This window comes from Oncorhynchus tshawytscha, unplaced genomic scaffold (genome assembly GCF_018296145.1).
Source record: "Oncorhynchus tshawytscha isolate Ot180627B unplaced genomic scaffold, Otsh_v2.0 Un_contig_3121_pilon_pilon, whole genome shotgun sequence".
Classification (NCBI taxonomy): Eukaryota; Metazoa; Chordata; class Actinopteri; order Salmoniformes; family Salmonidae; genus Oncorhynchus; species Oncorhynchus tshawytscha.
In genome coordinates this window covers 422,501-438,826 of record NW_024609809.1, presented here as the reverse complement: position 1 = coordinate 438,826, position 16,326 = coordinate 422,501, and the positions used below count along the sequence as shown (strand labels likewise).

General features: G+C 42.3%; 1 protein-coding gene across 1 annotated transcript in view; it reads right to left on the bottom strand.

Annotated features, from left to right (window-relative positions):
- Positions 1 to 351: 351 nt before the first annotated feature.
- cacna1ia (calcium voltage-gated channel subunit alpha1 Ia) overlaps positions 352 to 16,326 on the bottom strand; it is a 156,583-nt gene continuing 140,608 nt past the window's right edge. The window contains exons 31-35 of the mRNA XM_042318564.1: positions 11,079 to 11,234; positions 8,484 to 8,621; positions 6,356 to 6,542; positions 2,334 to 2,602; positions 352 to 1,975 (exon numbers count right to left, since the gene is read on the bottom strand). Of these exons, the coding sequence (XP_042174498.1) occupies positions 1,280 to 1,975; positions 2,334 to 2,602; positions 6,356 to 6,542; positions 8,484 to 8,621; positions 11,079 to 11,234 (1,446 nt within the window). The 3' untranslated portion in view covers positions 352 to 1,279. The remainder of the gene's footprint in view (positions 1,976 to 2,333; positions 2,603 to 6,355; positions 6,543 to 8,483; positions 8,622 to 11,078; positions 11,235 to 16,326) is intronic.

Below are 16,326 nucleotides of genomic sequence, written 5' to 3'. Positions count from 1 at the left end.
CTCCCAGAGTGAATGGTGCTCGTCTCGTCACCTCAGGTTGTTTGTCTCAGGAGGGTCAGTGTCTTTGACAGAGAGAATTTGCTACTGTGAGTGAATATAGCAGGCTGTCCTGTCTCTCTCATTCACTCCCTGTCCTTCTCTCTGAGTGAGTGACGTTGGGATAAAAGAGCCTATTTCACAAACTGTTGCATGCATGAGTGGGATCTTAGTATGGTCTCTATCTCTCTGTCTCTCTTTTTCCTGTTGTACTATCACATAGACACACACACACACACACACACACACACACACACACACACACACACACACACACACACACACACACACACACACACACACACACACACACACACACACACACACACACACACACACACACACACACACACACACACACACACACACACACACACACACACCTCCGTCCTGAAAAGTACAGATGGAGGGAAGGGGTTAGGTGATGGTGATGATAAGTTAACACATGCTTTTGCTACCTAAGTCTCAGCTCTTCCACTATAACAACTCCTTCTCAGGTGACCTCTACACTACCTCTGTTTAACCTAGACCTCCTCACCCTCTTCCACTTCACACACAAGGACCTGTAGCCTCCGTCTACCACAACAGATCTGGCTTCAGCCCTCCTACACCGTGACGTACATTCAGGCTCATCCTACACTGCAACGTACATACAGCCTCCTCCTACACTGTGATTTACAGCCACACTGAAAAATAAATCAAATCTGTTGGCTTGATCAGCTCAGTTTTGTTAGATATTCTATTTTTGCATTTTAAACTTCTGTGAAGCCGAACAAAAAATGAAAACAAACAGGAAAACAGGAACGACGTTCAGACACAATGTTCTCGTTAGATCTCTGTCTCAGCTTGTCTCTGGCTACGTCTTCTATGTATATCTCCCTGATATGATGATGCAGCCCTCCTGGTCTGTCTCCTCCTCTGGGGGTCCTTCTCCTCCACAGGGGTATGATGGGGGGTCCATCCCAGCCCCCCACACCTGTAATCCCCTTTAACCTTCCACCGTTTGACCTCTGACCCTCCACACCTGAACCACTGCCACAGGGTAGCACAAAATGGGACAGGGGGGGTCATAAACAAATATTTATAGAGCGAGAGGGAGGGGTTCGGTTAAAGGAATTCATGGGATTACATCACACGTTGTCAAAAACGTCAAACTTCTCTCTGCCTGAGGGGAACGGAGAGGAACAGTAAGGGGTTGATGAATCCTAATAGGAGCGGTAGTAGACAACAAGGGATTCAGGCTTCATCTGTTTTTACTACAGGACCCTACTGTTGTTTGGCTTGAGCTTTTCCCCTTGAGGTCTGGCGCCTCTCCCAACTGTCCCTCCTCTCCTCTGCCTCCCCCACTCTCTCCCCAAGGGTTGGCCAGGAAGCCCTGGTGGTCCAACTCCAACCCTAGGATCTGTCTCCCCTCCCCCCTCCTCGCCCCCTGATTCAAGCTCCCAGTGCTGTTGCATTTCTTCACCCCCGAGGGTGCCAGGGAGGCGGGCGAGAGCAACGATGTGAGCGACAGACTGCTTAGCGTCTCCGACAAGTGTTCGCTGTTGCCCGCCTGGCTGGAGCCACACCCCCCGATAGACAAACTGATCCCGATGCCCAGGTCCTCCAGGTCACATGGAACGGGGTCCATGGAGTCTTCCCGGGTGTAGCCGGGGCTGATGCTACCCCTGCCGCTGCTCTGGCTCCGCTGGTGGCCCCGAGTGGCCTGGAGGGTGAGGGCAGGGCCTGACGAGGGGCTGGGCCGCGGTCTCAGAGTCTGGCCTGGGGGGCAGCTGGAGGGGTCCTCAGGGAGCGGGGGGCAGAGCAGGGGGAGAGGAGGGAGGGGGGACACCAGGTCTTGAGGGGGCGAAACACTGAAGCTGAGTCCTTCCTCTAGGGTGGTCTGGAGGCTGCCATCGGAACTCCCCTTGGCCAGAGACGAGTCACTATGGGACGGGTACTGAGGGCAGAGCGAGAGGGGCAGGGTGGAGATGTGGAGTGAGATATTGTAATAAATAACAACATTAGAGTCAATGTTTGACTGACTACACTGTAGGCTGTGCAATGTGTACTGTACAGTCTGTTGGTTGCTCTGGTGGCAGTGTATGGGGTACAACACAAAAGGGTCATAACAGCACCAAACAGTGTGGCGGACACTCATTAAAGATAACAAGGGGGTGGACACATACATTTGCCAATCAGAGGGAAGCCTGAGGTTTGTGTACATTTCTCGATCTAACATTAGACCCTACAGGAATTACATTATGCAGTGTGTTGGTATCTGTTACACACAGTGCATACAGTAGGCCAGGTCTTACCTGCGTGCAGAGCACCTGGCTGTTGGCTCCTTGGGAGTGCAGGGAGGACCAGGAGGCCGGGGAGGTGAGTCTGAGGCCCCGTGAGGGGCGCCCTACTCTGGCCCTGGGGGGCGCCGGCAGGGCCGCTGCTGCCACGGGGTGGAAGAACTCCACTGGCAGACGGATAAGAGCAGGAGAACCAGAGGCACTGGCCGCTCCTACTCTTCCTCCTCCTCTTCCTCCCTCATCTGATCCTTCTCCTGCCTTAGTGCTACTGCAGGAGGTGCCACCTGGAGACAGAGAGAAAGGCTGTAAGGCAAATATACTATTCCATCTAGATCCCGAGTGAAACACCACATAAATAGAATCCATTTAGCCTGTAGGGATAAACAGTCATTACTGATATTGATGATTAGACTAACAAAGACCATGCAAATAATGCACATCATTCCAGGGAGAGCAACAATGACACTGTACTGTACTGTGATATCTGATTCACTCTATTCATGGATTGCACATTGCGTTACAATACTGTTCTGAAGATTCTATTTAGGCCCTGGTTCCGACTGAATGTTTTACTTAATACATTGTCAATTGGAGCTAATGAAGATGAATGAAGATTTAGTCTAAAGTGCATTATAGTGGTTTGGAAACAAGATGGCATTTCAAAAGGAAGCAACTAATTAGTAGGAAAACCTGTTGTCATCATTATGATGTTGCCAGATTGACTTAAGATGCAGTATAACTTTAGATAACTAGCTAAAATTGCAGGGCCAGGACCGGATTTTAGCTAGCTAACGTCGCTAGCTAATGGCAACATTGCCATCTCTCTAAAGTACACTTTACGACATGATAATGATGGCAAAGATGTTTCCTACTAATTATTTGCCTTCTGTAGCAACGTCATAGTATTTCCAGGCCACTATAGTGTAATTTAGATTAAACAGTCATTAGGCCCCTTTCAGAATGACTGGGAATCACTCGACTTTCGGGCACCACTATGGCGGAGAGCGGCTTGAGAACGTTCATAACAATGTCATGATGCAACCGAGCGACGGAGGTGCAACCCATGAATACACTCTTCAAAAAAAATAAACTGCTATCTAGAACCAAAAGGGTTCTTTCAGCTGTCCCCAAAGGAGAACCGTTTGAAGAACCCATTTTGTTTCCAGGTAGTACATATTTGGTTCCAGGTAGAACCCTATTGGATTCAATGTAGAACACTTTTCCCACAGGGTTCTACATGGAACCCATATGAGTTCTACCTGGAACCAAAAACGGTTCTACCTGGAACCAAAGAGGGTTATCCTATTGGGACTAGAGGTCGACCGATTATGATTTTTCAACGCCGATATCGATTATTGGAGGACCAAAAAACCCGATACCGATTAATCGGACGATTTAAAAAAAATGTATTTGTAATAATGACAATTACAACAATTCTGAATGAACACTTATTTTAACTTAATATAATACATCAATAAAATCAATTTAGCCTCAAGTAAATAATGAAACATGTTCAATTTGGTTTAAATCATGCAAAAACAAAGTGTTGGAGAAGAAAGTAAAAGTGCAATATGTGCTATGTAAGAAAGCTAACGTTTCAGTTCCTTGCTCAGAACATGAGAACATATGAAAGCTGGTGGTTCCTTTTAACATGAGTCTTCAATATTCCCAGGTAAGAAGTTTTAGGTTGTAGTTATTATAGGAATTATAGGACTATTTCCCTCTATAACATTTGTATTTCATTAACCTTTGACTATTGGATGTTCTTATAGGCACTTTAGTATTGCCAGTGTAACAGTATAGCTTCCGTCCCTCTCCTCGCTCCTCCCTGGGCTCGAACCAGCAACACAACGACAATTAGCGCGCGCTAACTAGCTAGCCATTTAACTTCGGTTACACGAGCCTCATCTCGGGAGTTGATAAGCTTGAAGTCATAAACAGCGCAATGCTTGACGCACAACGAAGAGCTGCTGTCAAAACGCTTGACGAACAACAAAGAGCTGCTGTCAAAACGCACGAAAGTGCTGTTTTAATGAATGCTTACGCGCCTGATTCTGCCTACCACCACTCAGTCAGATACTTAGATACTTATATGCTCAGTCAGATTATATGCAACGCAGGACACGCTAGATAATATCTAGTAATATCATCAACCATGTGTAGTTAACTAGTGATTATGATTGATTGTTTTTTATAAGATAAGTTTAATGCTAGCTAGCAACTTACCTTGGCTTATTGTTGTGAAAACTTGAAATCGACCCTAATTAATCGGCCATTCCGATTAATCGGTCGACCTCTAATTGGGAAGACCCGTTTTGGAACCCTTTTTTCTAAGATTGTAGGACCAACCTGCACTGTGATGGGCTGGCTATGTACAGCTCAGCTTAGCTCAGCTCAATTCAAATCAAATAAACGTTTATTGGTTGCGTACACCGATGTAAAGATTTTATTGCAGGTTTGGCTCAATAATGTGAAAACATAAGATATACTTTACAGTGCCTTGCAAAGGTATTCATCGCCCTTGTCATTTTTCTTATTTTGTTGCATTACAACCTGTAATTTAAATTGATTTTATTTGGATTTACACAAAATAGTCAAAAGTGGTGAAAAAAAAGGTTGTTTCATTCTTTTTTAAACATTTTAAACAGAAAAGTGGTGCGTGCATATGTCTTCCCCCCTTTGCTATGAAGCCCCTAAATAAGATCTGGTGCAACCAATTACCTTCAGAAGTCATATAATTAGTTAAATAAAGTCTACCTGTGTGCAATCTAAGTGTCACATGATCTGTCACATGATCTTAGTATATATACACCTGTTCTGAAAGGCCTAGAGTCTGCAACAGCACTAAGCAAGGGGCACCACTAAGCAAGGGGCACCACCAAGCAAGCGGCACCATGAAGACCTAGGAGCTTTCCAAACAGATCAAGGACAAAGTTGTAGAAGCACAGATCAGGGTTGGGTTATAAAAAAATATCAGAAACTTTAAACATTCCACGGAGCACCATTAAACCCATTATTAAAAAATGGAAAGAATATGGCACCACAACAAACCTGCCAAGAGAGGGCCGCTCACAAACACTCACGGACCAGGCAAAGAGCGCATTAATCAGAGAGGCAACAAAGAGACCAAAGATAACCCTGAAGGATTTGCAAACTCCACAGCGGAGATTGGAGTACCTGTCCATAGGACCACTTTAAGCAATACACTCCACAGAGCTGGGCTGGGAAACTGGTCAGAATTGAGGGAATGATGGATGGTGCTAAATACAGGGAAATTCTTGAGGGAAACCTGTTTCAGTCTTCCAGAGATTTCAGACTGGGACAGAGGTTCACCTTCCAGCAGGACAATGACCCTAAGCATACTGATAAAGCAACACTCGAGTGGTTTAAGGGGAAACATTTAAATGGCCTTGTCAAAGCCCAGACCTCAATCCAATTGAGAATCTGTGGTATGACTTAAAGATTGCTGTACAGCGGAACCGATCCAACTTGAAGGAGCTGGAGCAGTTTTTTCCTTGAAGAATGGGTAAAAATCCCAGTGGCTAGATGTGTCAAGCTTATAGAGACATACCCCAAGAGACTTGCAGCTGTAATTGCTGCAAAAGGTGACTCTGCAAAGTATTGACTTTGGGTGGGGTGAATAGTTAAGCACGCTCAAGTTTTCCGTTTTTTTTGGTCTTATTTCTTATATGTTTCACAATAAAACATATTTTGCATATTCAAAGTGGTAGGCATGTTGTGTAAATCAAAAGATACAAACCCCCCAAAAATCTATTTTAATTCCAGGTTGTAAGGCAACAAAATAGGAATAATTCCAAGGGGGGTGAATACTTTTGCAAGTCATTGAATTAGTCCATATTTATATATATATATATATATATATATATATATATATATATATATATATATATAAATATATATATATATATATATATAGAAATGTTGCTTTGTTTCCCAACCCCTCCGATATACAAACACATATACGGCAATACACATTAGGCTGGAAAGGCTGGAGCAGAGGGTATGACTGGACTCACCAGGGCTGTGGTGGGATGGGGTCTTGTGTCTCTGATGGACCCCCACCTCCACCAGGAGTGGAGCCCCCTCCTCGGCTACTGAACTGTGGGCCCTGCAGTGCCTCGACCCCCCTGTCTGGGCCTGGGTCAAGGAGTCCCCTCCTCCGCCAGCCTCCTCTGAGCCCTGGGAGTCACTGCCCCTCTCCTCCTGGGGGGAGAAAACACACATGTTGACACACACTGTACCTGTTTATGTTGTCTGTTATTATAATTAAATGTGGAGTGGGGCATAATAGGGTGCAGTACTGCACTTCATTATTACTGAAGGGAGTGCCGGCTAGCGTCCAAGCTGCTAGCCTGCTAGCATACACACTTAGTCTCTGAGGAAAAGAAGGAATCTCTTTTATCTAGAGAGATTCTTTATCTGCAATGGACTTCCTGGTTCAGATAAAAGTGTAATAAAATAAATGCTAAAAGTGATTCCCTAGGACCTTCATCTGGATATTACTATCAGCTATGAGCACTTCTGATTCAAATCCCTTCTAGATGACTGATTAAGGCCCACATCAACCCTGGTAGCCATGTGTGCTATCTGGACACAGCCGGAAGGTCTCGGTCTCTCAATTCAATTCAATTTAAGGGCTTTATTGGCATGAGAAACACATGTTAACATTGCCAAAGGAAGTGAACTAGATAATAAACAAAAGTGAAATAAACAATAAAAATTAACAGTACACATTACACTCACAAAAGTTCCAAAAGAATAAAGACATTACAAATGTCACATTATGTGCAAATAGTTAAAGTAGAAAAGGAAGAATAAATAAACATAAATATGGGTTGTATTTGGGTTGTACAATGATCTTTGTTCTGCACTGGTTGCCTTTTTCTTGTGGCAACAGGTAACATATCTTGCTGCTGTGATGGCACACTGTGGTATTTCACCCAATAGATATAGGAGTTTATCAAAATTGGGTTTGTTTTTTAAATTCTTTGTGGATCTGTGTAATCTGAGGGAAATATGTGTCTCTAATATGGTCATGCATTTGGCGTGAGGTTAGGAAGTATAGCTCAGTTTCCACCTCATTTTGTGGGCATTGTGCAACATAGCCTGTCTTCTCTTGAGAGCCAGGTCTGCCTTTCACAGCCTTTCTCAATAGCAAGGCTATGCTCACTGAGTCTGTACATTGTTAAAGCTTTCCTTAAGTTTGGGTCAGTCACAGTGGTCAGGTATTCTGCCACTGTGTATTCTCTGTTTAGGGCCAAATAGCATTCTAGTTTGCTCTGTTTTTTTTGTTGTTAGTTCTTTCCAATGTGTCAAGTAATTATCTTTTTTTTCTGATTTGGTTGGGTCTAGTTATGTTGCTGTCCTGGGGCTCTGTTTGTGAACAGAGCCCCAGGACCAGTTTACTAAGGGGACTCTTCTCCAGGTTCATCTCTCTGTCGGTGATGCCTTTGTTATGGAAGGTTGGGAATCGCTTCCTTTTAGTTGGTTGTAGAATTGAACAGCTCTTTTCTGATTTGGATCATTAGTGGGTTAAGGCCTACTTCTGTCTCTCGTGCTCACACACACAAACAGCTAAGTCTTACTATTATTGTGAGGTAAATTGAACCAATGAGCAGAGAATGAACCAGACCAGGAATCAGCGTCTTGGGAAAAACTTAAATACTTAACTTGAATAATGGAGAATGTAACGATACAGAATTTTTTAAACCAAAAACAACAAACACCAGCACTCGAAACTCACACAGGGGAAACATGCAGGAAACTGAATTCAAGAATTAACAAAGGGAAACAGAAAACACACCTCTCTTACAGGGGAAACAATCATGAAATAATAAGACACAGTCCAATAAAAGTCTCTAGACCGCCCTCTGGTGCCAGGAGGAACCATAACACATAAGTATAGTAAAATGTGTATAAACACACAATCCCCCACCCCCACACACTCCTACTAGCATTAAACAACTAGAGGGAAGGATAACGCACAGGGAGGGATGGTAGAAAGATAGCGAGGGATGGGGCAGACAGAGGTGTAATTGCCGGAGGGGGGTAAAGGAAAGGGAGGAACGATGTAGTAGAGGAGAAAGAGGAAGATAGCCCTCACAGTCCTTCCCATTTATAACCCCTCCATCTCTCCATCTCTACCTTTCCCTCCCGCACCAGCAGCTGGTGGACACTCTGGTCGTCCAGGCTGAGGTCATCAGGTAGGGCCGGAGACGACGACTTGTCTGACATTTGGTCTGACCTCAGAGATGCCTGCTCTATCTCTGCCAGCCGGATCTGCTGTAGAGGGGGAGGGAGAGAGAGGAGGAGAGAAGGAGAGAAGGGGGAGAAGAAGCGAGAGAGAGAGAGAGAGAGAAGGGGGAAAGAGAGAGAGAAGGGTGGGAGAGAGAGTGAGAGAGAGGGAGAGAGAGAGATTGAGAGGGGGAGAGAGAGTGAGAGAGAGGCAGAGGTGGAAGGAGTGATGGAGAAAAAAAGGGGGAAAGGGAAAGTGAAGGAGAGAGAGAAAGTTATCTAAAACTGAGAGAGAGAATGGACACATAAACCAGAGACAATTGAAATCCAATGGGGTGAGGGAGGGGGCCGTTATATGAACATGTGCCTGTGGGTGAGTGAGACAAAGAGATTCATAAAGAGAGATTCACGGCTCATATACAGCAGTAAATTACCACTGCAGTATGCCGGAGGCAAGAGGAGAGCGGGAGGGAGGAGGGGAGAAGGAGGGAGGAGGGGAGAGAGAGGTAGGGAAGGGGGGGATAATTAGAAAAAGGGAGCAATACAGAGAGAGATAGAAGGTGGTGAAAATAGACTGGGAGAATGGAATGTGTTCAGAGAAACAGAGATAAAGGCCCCTGATGTTGTCAGGAGAAGCTTAGGGCCCTAACTATCACAAGTCCCTTGTTAGGTTGTTTCCAGACAGACCCTGTAAACACTACATGACCAAAAGAATGTGGACACGTGCTCGTCAAACATTCCAAAATCATGGGCATTAATATGGTTGGTCCCCCTTTGCTGCTATAACGGCCTCCACTCTTCTAGGAAGGCTTTCCACTAGGTGTCGGAACATTGCTGCAGGGACTTGTTTCCATTCAGCCACAAAAACATTAGTGAGGTCGGGCAATGATGCTGGGTGATTAGGCCTGACTTGCAGTCGGCGTTCCTATTCATCCCAAAGGTGTTCGATGGGTTGAGGTCAGGGCTCTGTGCAGGCCAGTCAAGTTCTTCCACACCAACCTCTGCAAACAATTTCTGTATGGACTTCGCTTTGTGCACGGCGGCATTGTCATGCTGAAACAGGAAAGGGCCTTCACAGATTTGTCTAGAATGTCATTGTATGCCGTAGCGTTAAGATTTCCCTTCACTGGAACTAAGGGGCCTAGCCTGAACCATGAAAAACAGCCCCAGACACTAATTCCTCCTCCACCAAACTTTACAGTTGGCACTATGCATTGGGGCAGATAGTGTTCTCCTGGCAACCGCCAAACCCAGATTCGTCCATCGGACTGCTAAATGGTGAAGCGTGACTCATCACTCCAAAGAACGCGTTTCCAATGCACCAGTGTCGGCGAGCTTTACACCACTCCAGCCAACACTTGACATTGTGCATGGTAATCTTAGGCTTGTGTGCAGTTGCTCGGCCATGGAAACCCATTTCATGATGTTTCTGACGAACAGTTCTTGTACTGACGTTGCTTCCAGAGGCAGTTTGGAACTCGGTAGTGAGTGTTGCAACCAAGGACAGATGATTTTTACGCGTTACACACTTCGGCACTCGGTGGTCCCGTTCTGTGAGCTTGTGTAGCCTACCACTTCGCGGCTGAGCTGTTGTTGCTCCAAAACGTTTCCACATCACAATAACAGCACTTACAGTTTACTGGGGTAGCTCTATCAGGGCTCTATCAGGGCAGACATTTTACAAACTGACTTGTTAGAAAGGTGGCATCCTATGACGGTTCCACGTTGAAAGCCACTGAGCTATTCAGTGAGGCAATTCTACTGCCAATGTTTGTCTATGGAGATTACATGGCTGTGTGCTCAATTTTATACACCTGTCAGCAACAGGTGTGGCTGAAATAACCGAATCCACAAATTTAAGGGGTGTCCACATACTTTTGTATATATGGTGTATGTCTTAATGCACCAAGGCATGCCCACTGTCCCCTTAAAATAGGTTTAAATAAGAATCAGTGTTGCAGTTGTCTCTCCATGCCCTGGGGCACAACAATCACACATTCAGCACACACACACACACACACACACACACACACACACACACACACACACACACACACACACGCACACGCACGAGATAGCTGGAGGACAGACACATACGTCAGGATAGAGAGAGAAAGAGAGGGAGGTGGTTTCATGACATGATAAATCAGAGATGGGTGGAGCATGTAAAAGAGGAGGAGAGGACAGATTGATAGCTTGACAGCATCTGCAGTCAGGCAAAGAGGAAGAGTGACAGGTGAAGAGGTTCAAATCCCAGTTATTACTTTCCAGAGTGGTCCGTTACACTTTATCATTGTGATGGACACAACTAGCAACAGGGATAGTGTGTGTGTGTGTGTTTGTGTGTGTTTGTGTGTGTTGTGTGTGTGTGTGTGTGTGTGTGTGTGTGTGTGTGTGTGTGTGTGTGTGTGTGTGTGTGTGTGTGTGTGTGTGTGTGTGTGTGTGTGTGTGTGTGTGTGTGTGTGTGTGTGTGTGCGTCTACATATGCATGGTTCATGTGTTTACCTCTAGTTGTGGGTGGCTCTTACAGTCCTTCCAGACAGGAGAAGAGGTAGAAGAGTAGTGATGGAAGACAGATCCAGAGAGGTTGTCAATCATCAGCATCTCTCCTTCAAATGAGTCCTTAATCAGCAGAGACACACTGTCCAGCCACTGACTCTCCTGGAACACACAGTTAATACTTGGTTAATAATATCATATCCTGGAACATATAGTTATTACATTGTTCAATATATCATATCCTGGAACACACAGTTATTACATTGTTCATTATATCATTTCCTGGAACACATAGTTATTACATTGTTCAATATATCATATCCTGGAACACAGTTATTACATGGTTAATGATATCATATCCTGGAACACAGTTATTACATGGTTCATTATATCATATCCTGGAACACATAGTTATTACATGGTTCATTATATCATATCCGGGAACACAGTTATTACATGGTTAATGATATCATATCCTGGAACACATAGTTATTACATTGTTCATTATATCATATCCTGGAACACAGTTATTACATGGTAACATCAATATAGATATATTATAGGGTTAACTTACAGCTACAAAGTGTCAATCCATAGAGGAATCACAGCATAGGGCTGAACACCTAGTGACATCTACACCTAGTGACATCTACACCTAGTGACACCTACACCTAGCGACATCTAAACCTAGCGACATCGACACATAGCGACATCGTCACCTAGCGACATCTACACATGTCGAAATCTACACCTATTGACATCAACACCTAGTGACATCTACATCTAGTGACATCTACACCTAGTTACACCTACATCTAGTAACATCTACACCTAGTGACATCTACACCTAGTGACATCTACACCTAGTGACATCTACACCTAGTGACATTTACACCTAGTTACACCTACATCTAGTAACACCTACACCTAGTAACATCTACACCTAGTTACACCTACACCTAGTAACATCTACACCTAGTAACATCTACACCTAGTGATCTCTACACCTAGTAACACCTACACCTAGTGACATCTACACCTAGTAACACCTACACCTAGTAACACCTACACCTAGTGACATCTACACCTAGTTACACCTACACCTAGTAACATCTACACCTAGTGATCTCTACACCTAGTAACATCTACACATAGCGACACCTACACATAGCTACATCTACACCGAGTGACATCTACACCTAGTGTTATCTACAACTAGTAACATCTACACATAGTAACATCTACACCTAATAACATCTACACCTAATAACATCTACACCTAGTAACATCTACACCTCGTGACATCTACACCTAGTGATATCTACACCTAGTAACACCTACACCTAGTAACACCTACACCTAGTAACACCTACACCTAGTTACACCTACAGATTGTAATATCTACACCTAGTGATATCTACACCTAGTAACACCAACATCTAGTGACATCTACACCTAGTAACACCTACACCTAGTTACATCTACACCTAGTGGCATCTACACATAGCTACATCTACACATAGCGACATCTACACCTAGTGGCATCTACACATAGCAACATCTACACCTAGTGACATCTACACATAGCGACATCTACACCTAGTGACATCTACACATAGCGACATCTACACCTAGTGACATCTACACCTAGTGACATCTACACCTAGTGACATCTACACATAGCGACATCTACACCTACTGACATCTACGCATAGCGACATCTACACATAGCGGCATCTACACCTAGTAACATCTACACCTAGTTACACCTGCACCTAGTGACATCCACACCTACTCACACCTACACCGATTGACATTTACACCTAGTGATATCTCCACATAGTGACTTCTACACCTAGTTACACCTACACCTAGTGACATCTACACCTAGTGATATCTACACCTAGTAACATCTACACCTAGTAACATCTACACCTAGTGATATCTACACCTAGTAACATCTACACCTAGTTACACCTACACCTAGTGACATCTACACCTAGTGATATCTACACCTAGTGATAGCTACACCTAGTAACACCTACACCTACTTACACCTACACCTAGTTACACCTACACCTAGTTACACCTACACCTAGTAACATCTACACCTAGTAACATCTACACCTAGTGATATCTACACCTAGTGACATCTACACCTAGTGACATCTACACCTAGTGACATCTACACCTAGTGATATATACACCTAGTAACACCTACACCTAGTGATATCTACTACAGAAGTAGCGTTAAAACATTACACATTCAAATAGTGACACCAAAACTGGTTATATTCACTGGTTATATTAAATGGTTATAATAACTGGTTATATTCACTGATTATATTAACTGGTTATAATAACTGGTTATATTCACTGGTTACTTTATTATTTCAGAGTTAAGCTATGGCCATAGCTAGAGTAACCCAAGGAGACCCAACAACCTGAAAGAGTTCACATGCAGAGACAAATCTGTGATAGATTTGATACATGTCTCTATTAGATGTTAAGTAGCTAAATTAGATAACCGTTTAGGGAGCTGGCAAACTGTTATTACATTAATACAATGAAGTAGTAATCTATCTAAACTTCATTATATCATTTTCTATCTTGAATCTCATCAGCAAAATAGTTGTTCTGTAATACTTCTTTTGTGCAATTAGATTGACTGGAAAAATAGTCAAAAGAAAAGCAACTGAATTGGTCACATATTACCTCAACTGCTGTAATTTCTACAAGTGTTATTTTCACTAAGAAAATCTATAATTCCTTGTGTTGATAATGGCACCTTGATAGCGGTGCTTTCATTGTTTCCCCTATAGCCAAAACACTAACAGTTTCATAACAATAAAATATACTAAAACACGTTCAGAGAAATCTGAAATCTGATAGTCTGAAATGCCGTTGAAAGACATTCACTAATACCAGATAACCACACAGGCAGAGATAGAGTCGTCACTATTTGGCCTTGTCACAAAGGACAGAAGTTCCAAACACTAACATACTGCTCTTGTCCATTCTTGCATGTCCATCTAGTGACTATCCCCCTGTGCTTACATGGCCCATCAATGTGCTCTTCTCTGCATAAACATTCCCCTAAATACATACAGTACTAAGAAACATTACCCTAAATACATACAGTACTAAGAAACATTACCCTGAATACATACAGTACTAAGAAACATTACCCTGAATACATACAGTACTAAGAATACATACAGTACTAAGAAACATTACCCTAAATACATGCAGTACTAAGAAACATTACCCTGAATACATACAGTACTAAGAAACATTACCCTGAATACATACAGTACTAAGAATACATACAGTACTAAGAAACATTACCCTAAATACATGCAGCACTAAGAAACATTACCCTAAATACATACAGTACGAAGAAACATTACCCTAAATACATACAGTACTAAGAAACATTACCCTGAATACATACAGTACTAAGAAACATTACCCTGAATACATACAGTACTAAGAAACATTACCCTAAATACATACAGTACTAAGAAACATCACCCTGAATACATACAGTACTAAGAAACATCACCCTGAATACATACAGTACTAAGAATACATACAGTACTAAGAAACATTACCCTGAATACATACAGTACTAAGAAACATCACCCTGAATACATACAGTACTAAGAAACATCACCCTGAATACATACAGTACTAAGACACATTCCCCTAAATACATACAGTACTAAGACACATTCCCCTAAATACATACAGTACTAAGACACATTCCCCTAAATACATACAGTACTAAGACACATTCCCCTAAATACATACAGTACTAAGAAACATTACCCTAAATACATACAGTACTAAGACACATTCCCCTGAATACATACAGTACTAAGAATACATACAGTACTAAGAAACATTACCCTAAATACATACAGTACTAAGAAACATTACCCTAAATACATACAGTACTAAGAAACATTACCCTAAATACATACAGTACTAAGAAACATTACCCTAAATACATACAGTACTAAGAAACATTCCCTTAAATACATACAGGACTAAGACACATTCCCCTGAATACATACAGTACTAAGACACATTCCCCTAAATACATACAGTACTAAGAAACATTACCCTGAATACATACAGTACTAAGAAACATTACCCTAAATACATACAGTACTAAGAAACATCACCCTAAATACATACAGTACTAAGAAACATTACCCTAAATACATACAGTACTAAGAAACATCCACCTGAATACATACAGTACTAAGAAACATCACCCTGAATACATACTACTAAGAAACATTACCCTGAATACATACAGTACTAAGAAACATTACCCTAAATACATACAGTACTAAGAAACATCACCCTAAATACATACAGTACTAAGAAACATTACCCTGAATACATACAGTACTAAGAAACATCACCCTAAATACATACAGTACTAAGAAACATTACCCTAAATACATACAGTACTAAGAAACATTACCCTGAATACATACAGTACTAAGAAACATTACCCTGAATACATAAAGTACTAAGAATACATACAGTACTAAGAAACATTACCCTAAATACATGCAGCACTAAGAAACATTACCCTGAATACATACAGTACTAAGAAACATTACCCTAAATACATACAGTACTAAGAAACATTACCCTAAATACATACAGTACTAAGAAACATCACCCTGAATACATACAGTACTAAGAAACATCACCCTGAATACATACAGTACTAAGAATACATACAGTACTAAGAAACATTACCCTGAATACATACAGTACTAAGAAACATCACCCTGAATACATACAGTACTAAGAAACATCACCCTGAATACATACAGTACTAAGACACATTCCCCTAAATACATACAGTACTAAGACACATTCCCCTAAATACATACAGTACTAAGACACATTCCCCTAAATACATACAGTACTAAGACACATTCCCCTAAATACATACAGTACTAAGAAACATCACCCTGAATACATACAGTACTAAGACACATTTCCCTAAATACATACAGTACTAAGACACATTCCCCTAAATACATACAGTACTAAGACACATTCCCCTAAATACATACAGTACTAAGACACATTCCCCTAAATACATACAGTACTAAGACACATTCCCCTAAATACATACTGTACTAAGAAACATTACCCTAAATACATACAGTACTAAGACACATTCCCCTAAATACATACAGTACTAAGACACATTCCCCTGAAT